A 21,410-nucleotide genomic window follows, 5' to 3' on the forward strand; every position below is an offset into this window, starting at 1 on the left:
CCCAAGTACTGGGATTACGGGCATGCACCAGCATATCCAGTTTACTCCTGCTTGTAAAAAGAGAAAATTATTTTCTGCTTTAGGCAAAAAGGAGGAATGCAGAGATCTCTTCCTGGGTTTGCTATTTCTTTAGTTGCCTGAACTCCAAATAACCCTTATGCCAGCATATCAGATTTTCAGGTGTCATATTCTGATCCCCTTCAATGATTACTTACGATTTTTTGTTGTTTAGGATATTTGCAGAAAATGAAGGAAAATGAAGTGGGTTTATTTTTTTCCTTCTAGAATATCTTGACGGCCCATCCATTTAGGCATTCAGCTAGTAGAGTAGACTTCCTGTAAATGGAAGCAGCTTCCCTACTAATTTCAACTTGACAAAATGTACAGTGGCCAGGTAATATAAATGTATGCCTCATGAAATATTGGGGACATAGTTACACTAAAAATTGTCTACTTATCACCTGAAATTAAAGTTTAATTGGGAATCCTGTTTTTTATTTGCTAAATATGACAATCCTGTATGGCAGTTGTGGGAAACTCAGGGAAACAGGATTCCAAATACATTGGGAGAGAAAAGTGGAAGAAACAAGTGCCATATTTTTGTATTGCTGTAAAATATACATAATATGGAATTTGTCATTTTAATCATTTTTAAATGCAGTGAGATTAGTATATTCACGTTGTTGTGCAATTGCCACTAGTATCCATCTGTAAATGTTTTAACCATTCCATACTGAAACTCTTAAACCCATTAAACAATAACACCCATGCCTCTCTGTAATCACTGTTCTACATTCTGTCTCTCGATGTGATGACGCCATGTTATTACTTTAAATCTGAGTTGACAAATGCAATCAGCAAAAGAAAGGAGAAAATCATATTCCTTTAGTTTTACAGTCTTTTAAGGAGCATCACAGTCAACGGGAAAATGCAAGGGAAACTGCCTTCTTTCTAGTTTGGAACTAGAATCTCCACTGGTATTTGTGCTTTTCTCCCTATAAAGCCTTTCACAATGGCATATAATGCCATCTCAAGTGCCCACAAACAAGGGACTCCGTTTTTCAACCAGCGAGAAGGGCGGGGCGGTCCTTATGCTGCCACGCCCCAGCTCCAGGTAACCAAGGGAACCCCGGCCCGGCGAGGCGTGGCCCAGGAGAGGCTGGAACCGGAAGTAAGAGTCAGCCTCGCCCAGGGACCCAGCCCCGTCCCCTGACCTGCCCCCCGGTATCCGGTTGAGTGGATGACGTGTCGGTGTAGGAGTTGGCTAGGTGCAGCAGCCGGACAATGCGCATGACTCCTTCGCAAACCCAGCGAGCCGTCAGAAATGTGGAGGTCATTTTCATTCATCGATATTCCATCTGTCCGGGTTTTTTCTGATGCCGAACCTAGGAACTGAGGAAGCGGCAAGGTCTGAAGAGAAGTCCTTATACTCCCACACCCACACCCCAGGATAGCTGCGGATTTAGCCTTCAGGGGTCCTGGTCACTGTGGGGAGTCACCGCCTTCTCTTCCTCTGTGAAACGGGAGGGTTAAACGCCTCTGGAAAATGTCAGATTTATTTCAGTACTGAAAGTCTGCGATGCCAAATTCAGATCTCTGGTCTGGAGAGCTCTGGTCATGTGCTTCCTTTCTCCTTGTTTCTCCAGGCTCTAGGAATGGAGAAGTGTAGGATGCAGAGACCAGGCCCTTGATCTCAATGGAATTTCTTATAAATGAGCAAATGTGGCAGCACAGATACACATTATCATTCCAAATAGTAGTAGATATAGTACTATGGGGCGCCAGGACTTCAGCAGGAGAGTGGAATTGAGGGGTGTCTGTAAAAGCTGGAGCTGTCTGGTGAGGAGTTCAGGGTTTTGGCCTGGACTGGTCGCTGTGGGCATGGATTAGTCTGCAGTTAGCTGCCAGCGAATAGTACTTGCTGAACAACACTATGGGGAGTGAGGAAATGAAAATTTTAGCACATCTCCCCGGTTTGAGGCAGGAGAAACAGGTAAGCAGCAGGTAGAGGTAGGGAGAAGTGGGGAAGGAAAAGGTTGGAGAGGAGGCATCAAGGTGATGAAGGGCAGCTTTTAATGGGTAAAAACACAGAAGGTGAACAAGAGTTAATTTCCTTCCCCCTTTTTGTTTTTGGTGAGAATGGTCGCTTCATTATATTGGAAGTCTACATTACTTCCAAGTCCAGGACATCACAAATTTTCTCTAGCCTAGAGTCTAATATGTTGATTTCTTCGAGGGAGACAGTTGTGTGAGGGTAAGCCAGCCACACCCCTTTTTTGCTCAGGGCCCCACTAACTTTGCTTTAGTTATAAAATGGACACCACCCCTCTGAGCCAAGAAGTGTGTTCCATACATTTTTTTTTAACTTTCACAATTATAGGACGATGGACATTTATTTTCTGTTTTCTATTTCCCTGTTCTCCATTAATTAATGTACGGAAGTCACCTAACTAGATAGTGGTGGTCCTAAATTGGAGCTCTCAGTCAGTGCAACTACGTTGGCAAGCCAGAATTGTATCTTTCATTGTCCTGGTTACTCCCACATTATCCATCAGTGACTGGTTCTTAACTTTTTAAGCAGAGTGTTAGATCCCCTTGAACATTTGGTGAAAGTTGGAGACCTTTCTTGGGGAAAATGTGAAACACAAGAATACAGATAGCAGTTTGTGGGGCTCCAAACTTTTCAACTTGACTCCTGTTTTCTGAACTTGCTCATTCTTGAGTCCGATATTCCCCCCCTCCCATGCACTCTTCCTAAATATTCGGTTGACTTCTTAAAGCTCAATTGAATTAGTTTGTTTCTGTCACTAAAAGTAAAGTTCCCCGTGAAAAATACTCAGAAAACGCAACAACCAGGCACAAGTACGTCTGTAAATTTACACATGGGGACGCCATATGACATTATCAATGGGAAAAAGTAATCGTACCCTATTTCGCCATAACTTTCTTCAATGAACTCTCGGGAGTGTCTGTCTCCCTTTGCAAAGAAATGTCAACACTTCCTTCTGTTCATCTACTATTTTTCTTCCACCTGAATTTCCACTCTTAAAGACGTCTGCTTATTCTGTGCACGCGAGCTCCGTCTCACACAAGACTGCACCGCCATAGCCGGTGCTCGGAAACCGTGCTTATACCACTTAGAAGCTGTCTATTTGCAGAGGTATAGACAGGTCCTTCCCATTCGTTTCCTTATCCTGCTTCCAACCAGGTGTCCCCCGAACTTTGCCACCGCCAGCAATTACTTTCTAGAGCCCCTGCTTTGTACTACGGATTGGCGTGGTTAAGGAACCCGATGATGTTTATGGGAAATTATTAAGACACAACAGCGAATGGGGAGCGCCCCATCAGAGATCTAGATCTGAATGTGCAATCAGAACGCTAACGCCGGAACTCTCCGGCGGGCACGGTGAAAACCCGGAAAGCGGATCGCCTCCGCGCTCCTCCCGGAAACTCCTGGCTGAGCTTGCGGCGCTCTCACTGAGCATGTGCAGACGGCGTCGCGCATGCTCCGTCGAGGTTCGCTCGGTTTCTGTTGCGGGGCCCGCGGTGTCTCCCGGCGCTACTGGGACTAAGCCGTCGTGGGGCTGGCTTCCCTCACTTCCAGCGGCCTCGTCGTAGTCTCCGAGCCACCCCTCCCCTCTTCCCGTCTTCATCCCCCAGGCTCGGTTGCCCTTTCCCGAAGCAGCCGTCATGAGCGCCAGGCTGCCGGCGTTGTCTTCATCTCGGGGGCCGCGGCTGATACTGCTGTCGCTGTTCCTGCTGGGAGCGGCCCCAGGCCCGCGCCGGGGAAGCGCCTTCTACTTGCCGGGCCTGGCGCCGGTCAACTTCTGCGAAGACGACAAGAGAGACGAGTGCAAGGTGGGTGCGGCCTGGCGGGCCTCCGGGGTGCACTGTGGAAAGGGGAAGGGGTTTGGGGGCTCTGAGGTCCCCAGGGGGGAGCGCGGGGAGAGGAGGGTATCGTGAGTGGGGTCGGGCTGTTCCCAGAGCGCCCAGCTTGGGTTGGGGTTTAGGGTAGGATGCTCAGAAACAGTCCCTGCCGGGGTTGATCTGGGAGACTGTGTCCCCAGGCTCATCTCGCGCCTGCCAGTCTATGCAGGTCGCAGGAACAGCTGTACTCACTTTCCTGGAGCAGGGACCCTGAGGAAGGGGCGCGCTCCGAAGTTGGAGGCTTGCAGCGCCAGCCCCCGGTCTTGCACGCCGAGATGTCCTTTGCGGGGCAACTCCCAGCTTAGTTACAATTTACAGTAATTTTTAACTCCATTGCTTCCTGTTTCATTGTGCTACCTTTTTTTTTTTTTTTAACCTCCGGGTTGGTTATGAGAGCTTGTACTTTTTTAGGCCTTTGGTATCCAATTTCATGATTAGCTGTTGATTACTTATTTGTGGAATATAACACCCACATTAATCTGCATTAAGAAGAGTTCCTGTCATAATGGTTTACACACTTAATTTCTGCCTTTAAATGTTAAAATTCTCAATGTAAAATATGTAAGATCCCATTATTTAATTTCTCAGAGATTTGTTTTAAACACAAGGAGTCTATAACAGGAGAAACTGGTGTTTTTCCTAGGCCAAGTCTTGAAAACATTGACCTCTTAGGATATTCACACTTAAACGGTTGTCAGTTTAACTGCTAGTAAAAGAGACATAAACAGCCGGCTTTTAGGTTATTCGGTGAAGATGTGACAATATACACAGTTATTTTAAGTGGTTAAAATAGCTTGTGGGAGATGAAGATCTCTGAAACCGTTAATAATTTTAACACATCAAATAATCGTTCAGCCAACTTTTTACAATCTATAAATAGGTTTCTTTACTAAGTTTGATTCTTTTTTAAAAGCCGGTGTTTATTTTATTACTTCTAACTTTACTGTAGCTGTGAATTTTGAGGTTATTTTAAGGCATTAGAGAAGCTGTTAAGCTTTTCATTGCATTTTGCATTTCTGTTTAAGTTTGTCAGCTGCCCTGAATGACATGTTGATACATCTGTTAAAAAGCTTGTATCTATAAAAATGCCTAAGGGTCTCTTGAGGCTTTCTCACATCAGTAGTGGATATTTCAGTCCTTCCCTCATACCATGCAGCACAAAAAGCTTTCCTTTTTTAACTTTTATTTTCATCAGTATGTGTTTGTAGTAATGATTACATTCATCGTGGGGAGTTGGTACATGTACATGCCCCGCCCCCTCATCTCACTTCTTTTTGAGGCTTCTGGCTGAAATAGTGCGCCACCCCCTCACCCCCAACCAAGGGCCTTTGCACAGAGCTACTTCCCATACCTTTTTTATTTTGCAACAGGGTCTCCATTAAGTCACTAAATTGCCAAGGCTGGACCCCAACTTTTGATTCTCCTGCCTCAGCTTCCCAAAGTGTTGGGATTACAGGCTTGGACCACCATGCCCAACATGGTTTTTAATTTTACGGCAATTATATATTGTATTGCTAGTTTCTCAGAGATGAGGAATATATGCCATGTAGGAACCTCAAAATAAGAGACATAAGCTTATGAGCAGACTAATGAAATCAGATATATTATGAAAGATTTATGTTCAGAGTGCTCTTAAAAAGGAGGGACATCTGTGGATTGAGGTTTTCAGGGAGAACAAGCAGAGAAATGACATTTGAGGTGGGTTTCAGAAAATGAGGATGAGTGAAATATACAGATTATCTGCCAGGTAGATGATTTTTGTTTTCTCAAAGTAGCCACATTTTCGTTATTTTTTAGATAATTTGGGAGGATGCTTTTGTATGTTAATTTTGAGAGGTATAGGGATAAAACAGGTGAGGCAGATCTGTTTTCTGAAATGTTTGAATTTTCATGTTTGTTGCCAGCTATTCACATCTTGGCCAATGGAAACAACTCTCAGAAGAGGAGGAGGATGTACTTTTAGCACTTTTGCCCTACAACTTGACTAAGTGGCACAGAGAATTTAAACTTTCACATTTCTTCCCTTTGCTCTCAATGGAGATGCTATACATAACAATAAGAACTTAAATTTTTATTACTTCAGCCAGAGTGGTGACGATAGTTTATTCTCATACATTCTGTATTTCTTAAGGAAGACAGTCTTGACATATTATTCAGAAAACCAGAAGAGACTTCTTTTAAAAATTAAAAGCAGAAGTCATGAAATGGGAATAATTATTTCCAAAAGTGTTGATAGGGAATTGGGTGAATTGGGCAGGTTGTTGATAATATTTCCATCCAATTTTTCAGCTATAAAATAGGGATAATCATATTTGCTCATATATGCCTTTTGAGAGGTATTTTGCATTTCTTGGAGGAAAAGAACAGTCTCTCACTGTTGTGATATTATAAAATATTAATAAGTATAGAGATGAAAGAAGCATATCTTCAGCATAAATGTAGTTTAGTACAGCATAGTCTTTACATTTGCTATGAAGTCTGTGTCCTGCAGTTTTTAGTTCAGTATGTATTTTGAGAGACAATCAGAAAAACCCAGAGGGGATGGGGCTATAGCATAAAGATAGAGTGTATACCTAGCATGTTGAAGGTCCTATGTTCAATCCTCAGCACAAAAATAGAAGAACCCCGAAGATTTGGTCATTTTGTCACCCTAAAATTATTTTAGGTTTAATTTACTGGCAGAGAAACAAGAGTCCAGTGAACATAAAATTCTATCTAGATAACTTGCTTGCGCGCTCTCTCTCTCTCTCTCTCTCTCTGTTTCTGTTTCTCTCTTTCTTGTACTGGGAATTGAACTGCACCCCCAGACCTTTAAAAATTTTTTTTTTATTTTGAGACAGGTTCATGCTAAGTCACTAAGTTGCTGAGGGTGGGCTCAAACTCGTGATCCTTCTGCCTCACTCTCAGAGTGCTGGGGTTACAGGTGTGCACCACCCCACCTGGCTTACATTGCTAACTTCTGATTTATGATCTTGGCCTTCATAAATACTGTAACTGTTTCTGTAGCTTTATGGGGGAAAGGGAGTTGAGACACGGACTCACTATAAAGCTCAGGCTGGCCTGGAACTCAAAGCAGTCCTGCCTCAGCCACTCAAGTGCTGGGATTACCTGCGTGTGCCACTGTGCCAGCTGTAGCTTTTTTTTTTTACTTACTGTCATTTCCTGTGGATAGATTTTAATGTCAATGAATGTTCTTGCTTTTTATAGACTAGTATTTCCTTTTCATAGACCATATAGTATATCATTCTTATTACTGTACTGTCTGTGATTTGCTTGAATGCTTGTAGGGTTTTTAGATTGGTCCCAATGTTTCTCTGTTATAAATAACTTCATTAGAATGCATTTAACAGGAGTTAATTTGCATATTCCCAAATATAAAATCACTAGGTCAGGATATAGTTCTGTTTAATATTGCCAGATTTCTTTAAAGAAAAATAGATTGGATATACACTGCCTCTGGCTAAATGATACAGTATCTGCACAGTGTTTTAATTTTTATTAATAGCTATGTGATGATACCCAAAACATTTCAAATACATTACTTTCATTGCTATTGAGGCTTCTTTGTCTATTTTTTTGTTTTATTTGCCATATTTTATTATTGAAACTACGCTAATGAAGGATTGAGCTATGGGATTCCTTTCCTGTAGCATCTCTCTTCGTTTTAAAATCAAGACAATATGTGACACTAATAAGTCGATGAAAGCCCTGGAGGTGAAGAGAGTAGCCTAGGGTAAAGTATGTGGTTCTCATTTGGTCTGTCACAGTATTGACTATTTCAGTTGCTTGCTGTTTAGCTTTAGACAAGTTCTGAATGTCTGTAAGTGGCATTCTGATAGCTAATAGTTGAAAATTAGTGGGTGTTTACCTTTGTTCATTTTAACTTTCAAGTAATTACTGGCTCCTCAACGTGAATTCAGAGTTAAGAACTAAAACTAACATTAGCTCTTCAAAGCATCTGCCTTGTTTTGACTATTTGATATACAGATCGTATTCTTAGATAAAAGATAAGATTTTTTCTCATGTTGGAAGGAAAAATAACCAAATACTGTACCCCCTAGTGGTAAACCAAAAAAAAGCTTAAATGAATTAGTTTTAACAACTTTTTGATAAAAAGGAAGCTTACTCAGAGTCATACTTTTAACCTCCTCTTATTGATATTTTTAGAAGCTTTTTATAAATTGTGTTATTTTAGGAACAGTTGCCTTTAATATAGAATGAGTCAAGTTTCAGAATGTAGTCTTTGGTATTGCTCTGAAAAGATGTAGAATGAATGTTTCTATACCTGCTTTAATTTGAGCATGGAAGTAGTTTGAAGGTTTTAAAGTACAAAGTGCTTGATTTATGTGTGTGCTTGTTGATATAAGTAATAATTACTGACCTCTAGTTTCATACTCTGAGTTTTCTCTAGAATGAAAGCATTGATTCTTAACTTCTGGAAACTTACCAGTCTGTGGATGTTATTAATACTGTTTGAAAATTGAAAACTGGCTTTAGGAAGAATCAAATTACCTTAATAAATAGACATACCAGCAATGGGTTTTCTTACTAAGTATGTATAACTGGACACCTGAAACAAAATCACCTCCCACCCCCAGCATAAACACACAGGCACGCCTACATTCTGCAGGGACTGCTTGGCTCTGTCAGCCTAGAGTCCCATTTCCCAAGCCTTTATTTCCCCATTTTTGGGCTTTTCTGTCACTATGGTCTCTCAACAAGTTTTGCAGTTTATAATTGTATTTATTTTGTGCAAGATTGTTCTCTGTTGCCAGTAAAATTAACTACACACGAAAGCCTTTGGAAGCAGTTTGTGAAATCTTTTTTCCTTAACTCTTCACCTTGTAAACCCCTTTATTGCCCTGCACTAATAAGATAAAAACTACAATTTGCGTATTTTGTGTATTCCAGGTATATGGTACCTTAATCTTTTTGGCAGCTGTGATTTTCAGATTTACAAATAGAAGCTTAGTAAGATTTAGTTAGACTTAAGCAAGCATAGCTAGTAAAAGTGAAGCTGGGATGCAAATAAGCCCAGAACTATGGTTCCGAAGCCCAGGCTCTTCCTTTGGCTTTTGTGTGGTGCTGTAGGTTGGACCCAGAGCCTCAGGAATGCCAGGCAAGTGCACCGTCACTGATCTTTATCTCAGCCCTCAAAGCCCGAACTCTTCACCACTTTGGGGTGCTGCTGTGTCTAACCCCTATGTGCTCTTCTACTACTCCTCTACCCTCCCTTCAGGAAACCTTGACCACTTATCATCCTGGATGTCCAGAATTGATGCAGGGGTCAATGGAAAGTTTTAAGTACTTAATTGTGTATTATATTCTTTGATATACTCCAGTATTGAAGTTTTATTTTTCAGAAGGATTAGAAAAGAATCCCAGTTATATAGAAGATCAAAGTCTGGGCATTGCTGAGTTCACAGAACTTGTGAACATCCATCCATTTGTGAGTTCCAATAAACAAATTCCTTTTGGGGTTTTGTTTTGTTTTTTTTGTTGTTGTTGTTGTTTTACTGTGTTTTAGTTAAAACTGGCCTTCTTCAGAATTTTCCCACTGTAGACTTCTGTAATATTAAGCAGTTGAAACTTGTTAGTTTTCCTTTTTATAATGGCTGTATCTTCATATCTTAGACCCTTTTGTGACCGACTAGTCATTTGCTTTGATCCCTGTACAAAGTCTCATTTGTTCACTGAGATTCCTTTCTCCCTTGAAAATCTAGTTGTAGGTGTGTTGGCATAGATCTGATGGCAGTGCCAAGGTGGAGTAAAAGCAGAAAATGGAATGAGGATACAGGGAAAACCATCCTATGGCATGCCCCTGGGCCTTAAAGCAATAAAATAGACTGTACTTGTGACCACAGCTGGATCAGATGCAGATTGGACTGATTCAGGCTACAAATAAAATGTACCTTCAGGAAAAGGATTTAGAGGGGAGACCATATAGCACTAAAGTAAATAAAACTTTTTTCATAAAAATTTCTTAGTTCAGCATTGTAATTGGTTTAAATAATTGGCATTGCATTGTCTATGTGATTTATGATTTGGTAACTTCCTTAAACTGTTTAATATTGTCCAAACTGTACTTGCTTGTAATTAGGTAGGTGGGGACAGTTTGAAAGTAGGAATGTGAAGCAAATAACCTTTCAACCTTTAGTTACATCAGTGAAAACTTAGTTGTCTCTTTTCAGGAAAATGTCCAGAAGGAGATGGACTTATTTAACTTTCCAGTGGGCCATAAAGATGTTTGAAGTGGAAATTGACCTTAAAAGAAGTCAAATAGCACTCTCTTACAGCATTTGCTATTTTAATGATAGGAAAAGTAAATTCCACAGAGATTCTGTAGCTATCCTAAGCATATAAATAATGCTGTCACTTTCTTGAATACATGCTTTGTCTCTCCATCTGGATTATAAATTCTTTGAAAGCAAGTGTTAATGAGTTTGTATTATTTTGTTACCTATAATGTTACGTATAAGACATTGTGGGCATTAAATACACGTGTTGGCTGAATGAATTTCTCATGATCTTCAGGATGTGTTGTTATCTATGGTTTCTGGTTTTCATATCTACTGCAGATTCTAGTATTTTCCCTCATTTAGGAAATTGACTTCTTTTAAGGTCATTATTCTTGCCTGTAGGACATCTTTCAACCCTAAATTTTACTCATCATTTCTTGCTGCTTTCTTTTGGCTTCTCTTGTTTTGCTTAAGTTTATGGTCTACTCTTCAACTTTTCCAGCTTTTAATTGTGACAATTTTCGAAATCCAACAAAGTTGAGAGAATAATGTGCTGATCACCTGGATCACTTGAAGTCACCAGTTGCTTTCTATTTCCACATTGTTTCATCTGTACATGTATTTATATTTTAGGAAGGAATGTCATGATGTCTGTAGCATACTTTCCCATGGTTCAGCCCGAAGTTCATTATTAAGCCACATATCTAGCAATCTCACAATCTTTTTCCCAGTGCTTAACATTTTACTGCTATATTAGGAGGATCTCATTCTCATAATACTTTGTAAATGGCTCTGTTAAAGATGTCTTTCTTCACATTCCTTAGCGTGGTTGTTTGTTGTGTGGTTGTTTGTTTTTTAAGAGAGGGTCTCACTGTGTATTCCAAGCTAGCCTTAAAATCGCCATGTAACCCACACTGGTCTCAAACCCTTCATCCTCCTACCTCAGCCTCCCGAGTGCTGGGATTACAAGCATGTGCTACCATGCTCAGCTAATGTGTTTTGAAACAATAATTCTTAAATTTTCGGATTTCTTATAATTCAGAAAAGAATGAAAGCAAGTGCTGCAGAAGTGGCCAAGATAAGCTGAGTGCTCAAGATGTGTTTGATTATTTCACTGAACAGAAATAGGTCCGTAATTTGGTAGAGATATCTGTGATATACTAACCTCATAAAAATAAGTGTGGAAAAGGGCCAGATGAGAAAAGAATAATGAAAAGTGAGGAAAGGAAAGCAGCAGAAATGAAAAGTGATGTTTGAGTTTATTTAGTTTTTATCTCTGCAGTCCAGTTTTTTAACTTGTTTCCTCATCTTCAAGTGGAGTGAGTGATTTTGAGACGTGTGCTGGGTTTTATCTTCCTTTTCCTAGACCCAGTAGCCAGCCGGAGAGCACTGACAGGCATCAGCAGGTCCTCAGGGGGCTTGCTGTCTTTGTGTCCTTTAAAAACACCAATGTAGCTGCTTCCTCTGCTTTGAGGCAGGAGGAAGGGCCTCTCGAAGAAACCCCTAGGGTTACTCATGTGCTAGTAAATATCAGATTGAGGAACGTCCAGTTTCTTTACACAACAGCTACACCTGTCTTCCTTCAGCCTGTAGTTACTGCATGGCAACTGTGAACCCACTTTTGTGGGGACTGTTTTGATCCATGATGACCTCGCTGCTCAGCACTCACAGTTATGACTTGCCCAGGAGCACGTATTTATTGAGAGGATTTGAAGTGAACTCAGCACTCTGACATTGTGCTGTCTCGAAACTGAAGTCATGGTCACTATTTGTGTGCTGTGTTAAAATTAGCTTTGTTTTTAGGTGAAAGATTGTGAGAAGTATTGTTTCTGGATTTTCTATTTTGGAAAATTTTGTGGGAAGCCTTTGATAATTACAGATAGCCTTATTAATCACAAAGTAAGGCTAAAACATATGCCTGTTAAGTGGCATTGTTAGCACATTTATTAGGAGTAGAATTTGAGATTGCCAGATCAGGAAAAGTTGACAGATGAAGTAAATTTAGTGGAGATTTGAGATAATTGCTGAGTAAGATGGGTGAAAACTAAAAGTGCGCATAAGAAAATGGGGGAGAAAAGTAAATGAAAACCCTCTTTGGTCAACAAACTAAAATGGAGTATAGTAGTAATTGGCTTAATGATACTAAATTTTTGTTTGTTTGGTTGGTTGGCTAGTGTTTTGTGACAGGGTCTTACTACGTAGTCCAGGCTGGCCTTGAACTTTCAATCCCCCTGCCTCAGCCTTTAAATGATACTAAGTTTTATAAACAGAAGACTAAAATGGTTTCAGAAAGAGAAATTTTTCTGGCACCTAGAGTTATTCAAAGACTTAACTGTAGTTTTAGTAGGAGCCAGTGAATTTGATTTCTGATTCCTTTTTAAAAGGTTGAATTGGAATTTAAAGAAGTTAAAGCTGGACATGGTGGCAGATGCCTGCAATCCCAGCACTTGCGTGGCTGAGACAGGAGGGTCTTGGAGAGTCCTAGGCCAGCCTGGGCTGCCTAGTGAGGTCAAGGCCAGCCTGCCCTACAAAGTGAGACCCTGTCTCAAAAACAACAGCAACAACAGCAACAAAGAAAGTGTGAGTTAGCTTAGGGGAGTGGGATGGGGGTTAAATCTATGGGGAATAGTAACTCTGCAGTCTTCCTGGATTGCTACTTGAAGCTATTTTTGGTTTTAAATTTACCAAAGAGAATGTACACAAAATGTTTTGATTTGCCAATTGTATTAAACTCCATATGTAACATAATAGGAAGCTAATGAGAATATACAGTAATTTCAGAAGTTGTCAAAGTTATATGAGAGAGTAAAAGTCGTAAACTAATTAGTCATGGACAAATCCAAAAAAAATATTTGAAAAGAAGCCTATATTTGAGATATGAGCTCTTAGCTGTGAGTTTAGCATATAGGCAATAAAGTGTTATTGAAGGATATGTACTTAGGGACAGAAGGCTAATGAAAACACCATCATTCTGTCTAAACCTGGAATTTTGCTGTAATTCTGTGTGACATACCTGCTAAGAGAGAGATGAGAATATGACAAGGTCTTAGAAAAATCAGCTGGCATGTTCAGTGACATAGGCAATTCCAAAGATTGAGGTCTTTCAGTTTTGAAGGATTAAGGCTCATAGAATGGATCTGACGATGGGGAAATGGGAGGGAGGGGTGGAAAAGAGAATAAAAGGATTGAGATGTGGTATGTATATGTACCAGTACCCTGTGATGAGGGTATTTATTATATGTACAAACATATACTAATAAAAATTGCTTTAAGGAGATATGAGGGAAGTCAGAAAATGAGAATAATTTGCCTCAGTTTTGTAATCCTCAAGCCAGAGAATGAACTGTGAAATTTCAGAGGGAACATGTTAAGTACAAAGTCTTGTGTCATTCATTGGATATATACATTTAACCTAACTTTTTATACCCTTGAGCAGTGTCCTATAGCCTCAGGTCTTTGAATCTTATACCTGTACTGAGCCCTCCGAGAAGTACCTAGAAAGCAACACTCAAGAGTCTAATCTAGCTTGCTGCCTGGTTTTGTAGGGCTGTCAAGCTTGGAATTGTTTTTTTGGTTTTTTTTCTTTTTTGCTTGGAATTGTTTTTACATTTGTAAGCAGTTGGGAACAAAACAATATTATTTAGTGGTAGTGAAAATTATATAAAAATCAAATTTGAGAACTCCTAAATAAAGTTTTATTGGGCTAGAGCCATGTTCATTTATTTACATATTATTGGGAACTGCTTTCACACTATGGGGCCGGAGGCAGGATGTCCTCCTGCAAAACCTAAAATGTTTACTCTCTGATCCTTTACAGAAAATGTTTGCTAACTCCTAGGCTAGACTAGTAAAATTAGAGTTATTTTCTAGGAACAGAGAAAATGTAGTGCCTAGGGTAAAAATGTTAAGTAAATGAAGAGCTGTTGTATAAATGGTACTAAGCAGCGTGCCAATCTTCCTGATACTGTGCTATCCAGTTGAAACACTGTTAGTCATCTATGACTGCTTAAAAATAAGTAAAACTTAAAATTTAGTTTTTTAACCCCATCAACCACAACTTAAATGTGCATCCTAAAGTGCACAATAGCTATGTGTGGCTAGAAGCTACTATATTATTGCGCATTGAACAAATAAAGAACGTTTCCATTGCTTTAAATTTTGTTAGACATTGCTACATAATAGTAAATACTTAGCACTTCGTGCTAGGCACTGTTAGACAAGAGAAAGACATAAAAGGAATAAAGAGAAAAGGAAGAAGTTAAATTATCACAGTTGCAGATGACATGATTCTCTACATAGAAGACCCCAACAACTCCACCAAAAGACTTCTAGATTTAATAACCAAATTCAGCAGGGTAGCTGGATACAAAGTCAACATGCAAAAAACAATAGCCTTCCTGTACACAAAAAACAAAGTCACTGAGAAAGAAATTAGGGAAACACCTTTCACAGTAGCATCAAAAAAAATGAAATACTTAGGAATCAATCTAATAAAGGAAGTAAAGGACATTTACATTGAAAATTACAGTCGTCTGAAAAAGGAGATCAAAGAGGATATCAGAAAATGGAAAGATATTCCTTGCTCTTGGATAAGAAGAACCAACATAGTGAATATGACTTTACTCCCAAAATTGTTATACAGGTTCAATCTAATCCCAATCAAAATACCACTAGCATACCTCATAGAACTAGAGAAAACATTCCTAAAATTCATTTGGAGCCAGAAGAAACTTAGAATAACAAAAGCAGTTCTGGGCAACAAAGGCAGGACAGGGAGCCTTGCGATCCCTGGCTTGAAATTATACTGCAGAGGACCAGCATACCGGACCAGACTGCCAGTTGAGGCAGGGAGACTTTGAGGAACCAGGAACAACAGCAATTCAAGCATGGATCAAAGAAGCAAAGAATGTACACAAAAGATTAACAGTGTGAATATTGACAAACTTATAAAGGATTTTTCACAGATAGAAAAGAAAATGATAGAAACCAGTGGAAAGAATAACATACTGGAAATTCCTGTATATTAAAAGTAATGCAAACAAAGGAAGCCTCAAAAAAGAATGTGCTGCTCTTCATGATGTGACAAAAGGGCTATAACAGACCATTGACTATCAACACAATTTGAGAGGTGAAAATGAACAACTAAAAAGAAATGCTGATATGACAAGGGAAAAGCTGAAATCTCACAAACAGGAATCTAAGAAAAATATTCCCAAACTTGTACATGAAATGAAAATCAGTGAGGAAGAACATAAGATAGAAATAAGCAAATTTTATCAAGATTTGCAGAAAAAAGTTGAATTAAATGAAAAAAAGCACGAAGATCTGATAAAGAAAAAGAAGATGGAAATCTCAGAGTTAAATGCAAAGTTAATAACTCAAGAAAAAGAAAAGCAAAATGAAATAATCAAACTACAGCTGGAGTTTGATGCCAGACTAGCAAGAGTTCAGACTAAATCAAAACCATATCCAGATGCTACTGTCTCCCCATAGAGTATCTACAGAAGGAACCTTCAACATCTTCAAGAAGAAAAAAACAGAGATTGCAGTTCTTCATAAAACCATTCACAATTTGGAGCAGCACCTTTCTATTGGCAAAGATTCTCACCTTAAACGTGGACGATTTTGAGTATAACAGTAAATTCATTACTTACTATTTACTTTTTAAAAAAGCAATTGAAAAATTCGCTTCCATTTTCAACATAAGCATACCACCTAAATAGCCTAAATAATAAATGAGACAGCTTTAAACATTAATAAAAAAATTGTACTGCAGAGTGACTGATAAAAACAGCATGGCACTGGCAAAAAAACATACCTGAGGATCAGTGGAACAGACTAGAAGATGCGGAAACAACCCTAAACACACTCAGTCACCTTATCTTTGACAGAGGGGTCAAACACATTCACTGGAAGAAAGATAGCCTCTTTATTTATTTGGTACCAGGGATTGAACTTGGGACCGTGTGCTTGTGAGGCAAGTGCTGGAACCACTGAGCTAAATCCCCGGCTGATAGCCTCTTTAATAAGTGGTGCTGGAAAAACTGGCTTTCCATATGCCAAAGATTGAAACTAAACCCATGTCTCTCACCATGCACTAAACTAAAATAAAAATGGACCAAAGATGTGAATATTAAAACAGAAACACTAAATCTGCTGGAAGAGAGACTAGGTAGAACTCTTGAGGATATAGAGGTAGACAAAGATTTCATGAACAAAACCCAGATCAAATGGGAAATAATACAAAGAATCATCAGCTGGGATCTCATCCTATGAAAAAGCTTTTGCACAGCAAAAGAAATCACCAAGAGTGAAGAGACAACCACAGAGTGAAAAAATTTTAGCCAGTAGTCCCTCAGACAAAGGACTAGTATCTAAAACATATAAAGAATAGAAAAAAATTAGGACCCCCCCAAATTTAAAGACCCAGCCCAAAAATGGGCATCTGAAAATGAATAGACACTTCTCAGATGAAGAAATAGAAACAGCGAATAAATACATGAAAAAATGTTCACCCTCACTGGTCATTCGAGAGATGCAAATTAAAACAATGCTGAGATTCCATCTCTGGAAAGAATGGCTGATACCAAGGAATTAACCAACAACAAATGCTGGCAGGGCTGTGGGGAAAAAGGAACCCTGCTCCACTGTTGGTGGGAGTGCAGACTGGTGCAACCACTGTGGAAATCAGTGTGGAGATACCTCAAAACACTAAGATTAGAGGTCCCATTTGACCCAGCTATTCCCTTTCTGGATATCTTCCTGAAAGAATTAAAAGCATCATACCACAACAATATATGCACACCCATGTTTATAGCAACACAGTGTGTAATAGCTAAATCTTGGAAACTGCCCAAATGCCCATCAACTGATGAATGGATAAAAAAAGGTGTGGGTCTTTTATACAATGGAGTACCACTCAGCCATAAAGAAGGATAAACTTGAGACATTTATAGCTAAATGGATGCACCTTGAGACTATTTTAAGTGAAATACATTGGACACATGTGTAAATATTGAATTGTCTCTCTGGTGTGAGAAACTGGAAGGGTAAATAAGGACCAAAATATATAATAGATAATGTGAAATAGGAAGAAATTGTTCAGAAGGGAAGGGGAACTGGGAAGGAGGAAGGGGAAAAAGAAGGAAAGGAAAAGAAAAAAGGTGAGAAAAAAATGGAAACAAAACTTTTGTAAATGAGGGGAAGAAGAGTTGAAGGGAAGGGAGGGATTGAGAAGAACAGAGGACTCAAGATGCACCATGTACAGGGTGCACATTCCCTATGCTAATTGTGATCATTATGTATATATAAATTGTACTGATAAAATTAATTTTTTAAAAAAGCTTCTCAAAAACTGTTGGAAGCAGGGATTATTTCCTCCATTCTACAGGTGGGAAAGCTCAAGCACAGGGAAGTGAAGGAACTTGTTGCCACAGTCACCTGCTAAGTGTCACACCTTGGATTTAAGACCAGGCCTGGCTTCCAAGGACAAGGTGGAGAGTGAGGAATGGACCTGATTGCAGTGCACTGCACCCAATAGCAGGAGAACCTTGTGTGATAGCAGTGTGGGTCTGTGGATTTTGAAACTGAAAGCATAGAAAGTTGTATAGCATATAATAGCTCCATTCCTTCTTTGGAGAAATCTAGAATCGTCAATAGGAATAGCTTTTTAGGGACCTTTCTGTCTTCATTAAGATATGTTAAATAGATCATTTGAATTGTGATGTATCTTCAGAGCAGTATTGACCCCTTCTAATTAGTGAAAATTATTTTGGCAGAGGAAGTTGTCAGCTAGGAGTTTTGCCTTCACAATAGTTATATAGTTTTTCCTTTTTAATTATTCAAGCATGCTGTAATGTCAAGTTCCATCATCTTTTTAGTAAAATGACCAGTGATTCGGTCTGAAATATTTTGTGCAAGGAGACAGTTACTTTCTTGTGTTTGTTGGAGGCAGTGTAGCCATCGAGTTGCTATCTCATTTAAGTAGAGTGGTAGGGGTTGTATATGAGACTGTACCCAAAGGCTGTTTTCCTTCACAAAACTTGAATATTGGGTAAGCTTTTAAGGTGGGCACTCTAGTTTAGGCTGTCCTTGTACTGAGTATCATTAATTTCTTGGCTTTCACAAATACATAGCCCTTCATGTGTCGGGCACTGTGAGATATTTTGTAAATGCTAACAATCCACCTACTCCTGTGACAGATAAGGAAGCTGAAGCGCCCATGAGGAAACTGGCATCTTAAATAACTTGAAAAAAATGACAGTAAGTGACTACCCTGTGCTCAGGATGCAAGCAGTCGGCTCCTGAGGTGCACTCTCACCTGCTTCAGAGGTCCACTCTCACCTGCTTGTTCTGCTGCTTTGTCAGTGGCTGTACAGTGTTGTTTAATTATACTTCAGAGATCTTGTCTGCTTGTGCTAGTCAGTGAGATTCAGAATGATAAGTGTGGCTTTGTGCCATGCCAGGTAGCCACTTGATCCAGTCCAGAGCAGCCACAGTGGCTTGACTCTATAACGGTACTTGTCCTGGATAAATACCACCTCCCACTTCACGGATCTTTGGTTAGCACCAAAAGTATTGCAGGACACAGATGACTTGCAGTTCTTCAGCTAGTCAGTTCTGTCATGTGTATCAGTGATTTGAGAGGGTGGGTAAGTCTTGGGGGTCCTGTGGAGCTTCATCTGTACCTAGGAGATATTTTGGAACCTTCAGTAGAAAGGTGTGGTGTAAAGTAATTAGCCCATGTTTCCCAGGAAGTTGATAAAGCAATTCTCCTCATTGTTGAATGTCATGTGGTCACTGTGAACTTCATGGTTATAACTTGTGGTTCAACATTCTTAAACTGATCAAAGCAGTCCTCCAAAGTTAGACCATGTTGTCATTGTCTGTCTCCTGGCTGCTTAAGAGTACATTGTGTGCATGGGATTGTATTTCTAGCATAATTAATCTAGGCATTTCTAATTAACTTGGCAACATTTCTTGGTTGCAATGAGAACGTTTAAAAATTATTTTTGTGCCGCAGAATGAAATACTGAATTTGGAAACCCTGTTTCTAAAAACACTTTATATTAATGTGATGCATGTTTTTGGCTTAAAATGTCACATTTAATGTTTTAGAAAATTTAGAATGTAAAAAAGGCCAAGTGTGGTGCTGCATTCCTGTAATCCCTGCACTCCAGAGGCTGAGGCAGGAGGATTGCCATGAGTTTGAGGCCAGCCTGGGCTACATAGTGAGTTCAGGGCCAGCCTGAACTACATAGTGAGACCCTATCTCAAAAAAGAAAAAGCAACAATAAAAAAAAGAACTTAAAAAAAATTAAGAAATACCACAGACATTTGCAACTCTGAAAGTTATTTTGTTGTATTTACGGTAAGTTGAATGTCATAAAACTTCACATTTTAAGCATTTCAACTTTTTTCAGTCCTAAGCATGACTTATGTCTGTTTTGCAAATTATTTGTATCTTAATTCTGTGTCTCCTCATTTTCAGAGTGATATAGAACTGTTTGTAAACAGGCTTGACTCTGTGGAATCTGTTCTTCCTTATGAATATACAGCGTAAGTTTTTTAGCTTCATTTTTATATAAAGTTTATGTGATTCATCAGAATTTTGTGTGCCTAGAACTCTATTTTCTCTGTAGTTAAAAGTAGATTTGTATGCATTTAAAAATGCATGAGACCTAAACACGTTTTTAAAATATGTTTTGCCAAGGTGAAAGTGTTGCTTTGCAGTACAAAAGATGCATCAGGGGCCAGGGATTTAGCTCAGTGGTTCCACCGCCTGCCTCGTAAGTACAAGGTCCCGAGTTCGAGCCCCAGTACCAAAAAAAAACAACAACAACAACAACAAAAAGATGCATCAGCTAGATAATGGAGTCCCTTTTTCACCCATCTGCACAAAACTATATTTTTAAAATTTTAATTATTAAATACATCATACATTTTTAAACAGAATTCTTGTCTCTCACGTAATCAGTTCCCTGAAAGAACTACTACTTTGATATCAACATCTCTCCTTTTTTCTCTGAATATTCTAGCACTGTATTCACTTTTATACATTTTTGTTTTAGATGAAAGTAGGTTCATACTGTTACCTTTGGTTTGTACCATTTCTTTCTCAGTGAATATGTTGTTGATACCTTTCCATATTACTATGCAGTGACTTCTATTTAGTAGCTATTTATTATTCCATCATAGAATTTGTATATATTCCATGACCTGTTTGCTTACTAATTCCTTGTTTATCAATATTTGATTGCTAGTTTTTTGATATTATGGAAAATGCTACATGAAACTCTTTTTTTTTTGGTACCAGGCATCGAACTCAGGACCTTGTGCTTGTGAGGCAGGGGGCGGAACCACTGAGCTAAATCCCTGGCCCTACATGAAACTCTTAACATTCATTTGACCACTGCATTATTCCGTATTAGCTGTACAACAGTTTCTGAATTTTAGTTGAATTCCAATTTCTCCTCTCCTTTCATTAAGAGAAAAAATATTTATATATATATATATATGTTATGGAGAAAAGGATACACAAAATGTAAGACTATCCTATAAGAGTCTGTGCACCTAAATATATATAAGAGGAGAGTACATAACTCATGAGTGGATGGACTGTAATTTATATAACTGTTGGACACAGATACTTTTTCTAGTTTTTGTTTCTTTTTTTAGGTAAACAGCTATGTCTACTTGAATCTTTGCAGCTATTAGAAAAATTTGGTGGATCTTTTATATTTGGTAGATAGGAGATATTCTGTCCAGCCCATTTTTATCATTTGAGATTCATCTTCCTCTTTGGGAATCTCATTAATCTGTTGCCATTACTGGCAACTACTCCCCATATCATTCTGGGATGAAGAAAGAATTGTTCTTTAATATTCTGTGACAAAGTTCAAATTAGGCTGTAATGTTTAAACAAAACTTTATTGAAATCAATTGAAAATACGAGGGCATCACAGCACAGAGAATCTTACAGGTGACTGAGTATACTTTCCCACAGCTGTGTTCTCAGCAGGTCTGTTTAGCCGTCTTCTCCTATTGGGAGGTGGTGGCCAGTGTATCAGGGAGAGCTGGGTAGACTTGACACATCTTGCTGAAATGTCATTTCTAAGTAAAGATTTGGATTAGCAAGTTATAACAAAAGGAGATAGGTTCTGAAAAGTTCACTTGGATATGGTTGTAAATGATTTTATAATTTGAACAAAAGTAAATTATGTGTCAACTTTTTAAGTTCCGTAA

The 21,410-nt window shown here is 39.0% G+C and overlaps 1 protein-coding gene and 1 pseudogene across 1 annotated transcript in view; both read left to right on the forward strand.

Annotated features, from left to right (window-relative positions):
• Positions 1 to 1,270: 1,270 nt before the first annotated feature.
• Tm9sf2 (transmembrane 9 superfamily member 2) overlaps positions 1,271 to 21,410 on the forward strand; it is a 66,136-nt gene continuing 45,996 nt past the window's right edge. The window contains exons 1-2 of the mRNA XM_004858623.4: positions 1,271 to 3,858; positions 19,657 to 19,724. Coding sequence (XP_004858680.1) covers positions 3,691 to 3,858; positions 19,657 to 19,724 — 236 coding nt within the window. The 5' untranslated portion in view covers positions 1,271 to 3,690. The remainder of the gene's footprint in view (positions 3,859 to 19,656; positions 19,725 to 21,410) is intronic.
• On the forward strand, positions 14,920 to 15,824 carry LOC106010587 (coiled-coil domain-containing protein 152 pseudogene; annotated as a pseudogene).

The sequence above is a fragment of the Heterocephalus glaber genome, unplaced genomic scaffold (assembly GCF_053883595.1).
Source record: "Heterocephalus glaber isolate CG9 unplaced genomic scaffold, H.glaber_assembly_v1.0 deba00001579, whole genome shotgun sequence".
NCBI classification, from domain to species: domain Eukaryota; kingdom Metazoa; phylum Chordata; class Mammalia; order Rodentia; family Bathyergidae; genus Heterocephalus; species Heterocephalus glaber.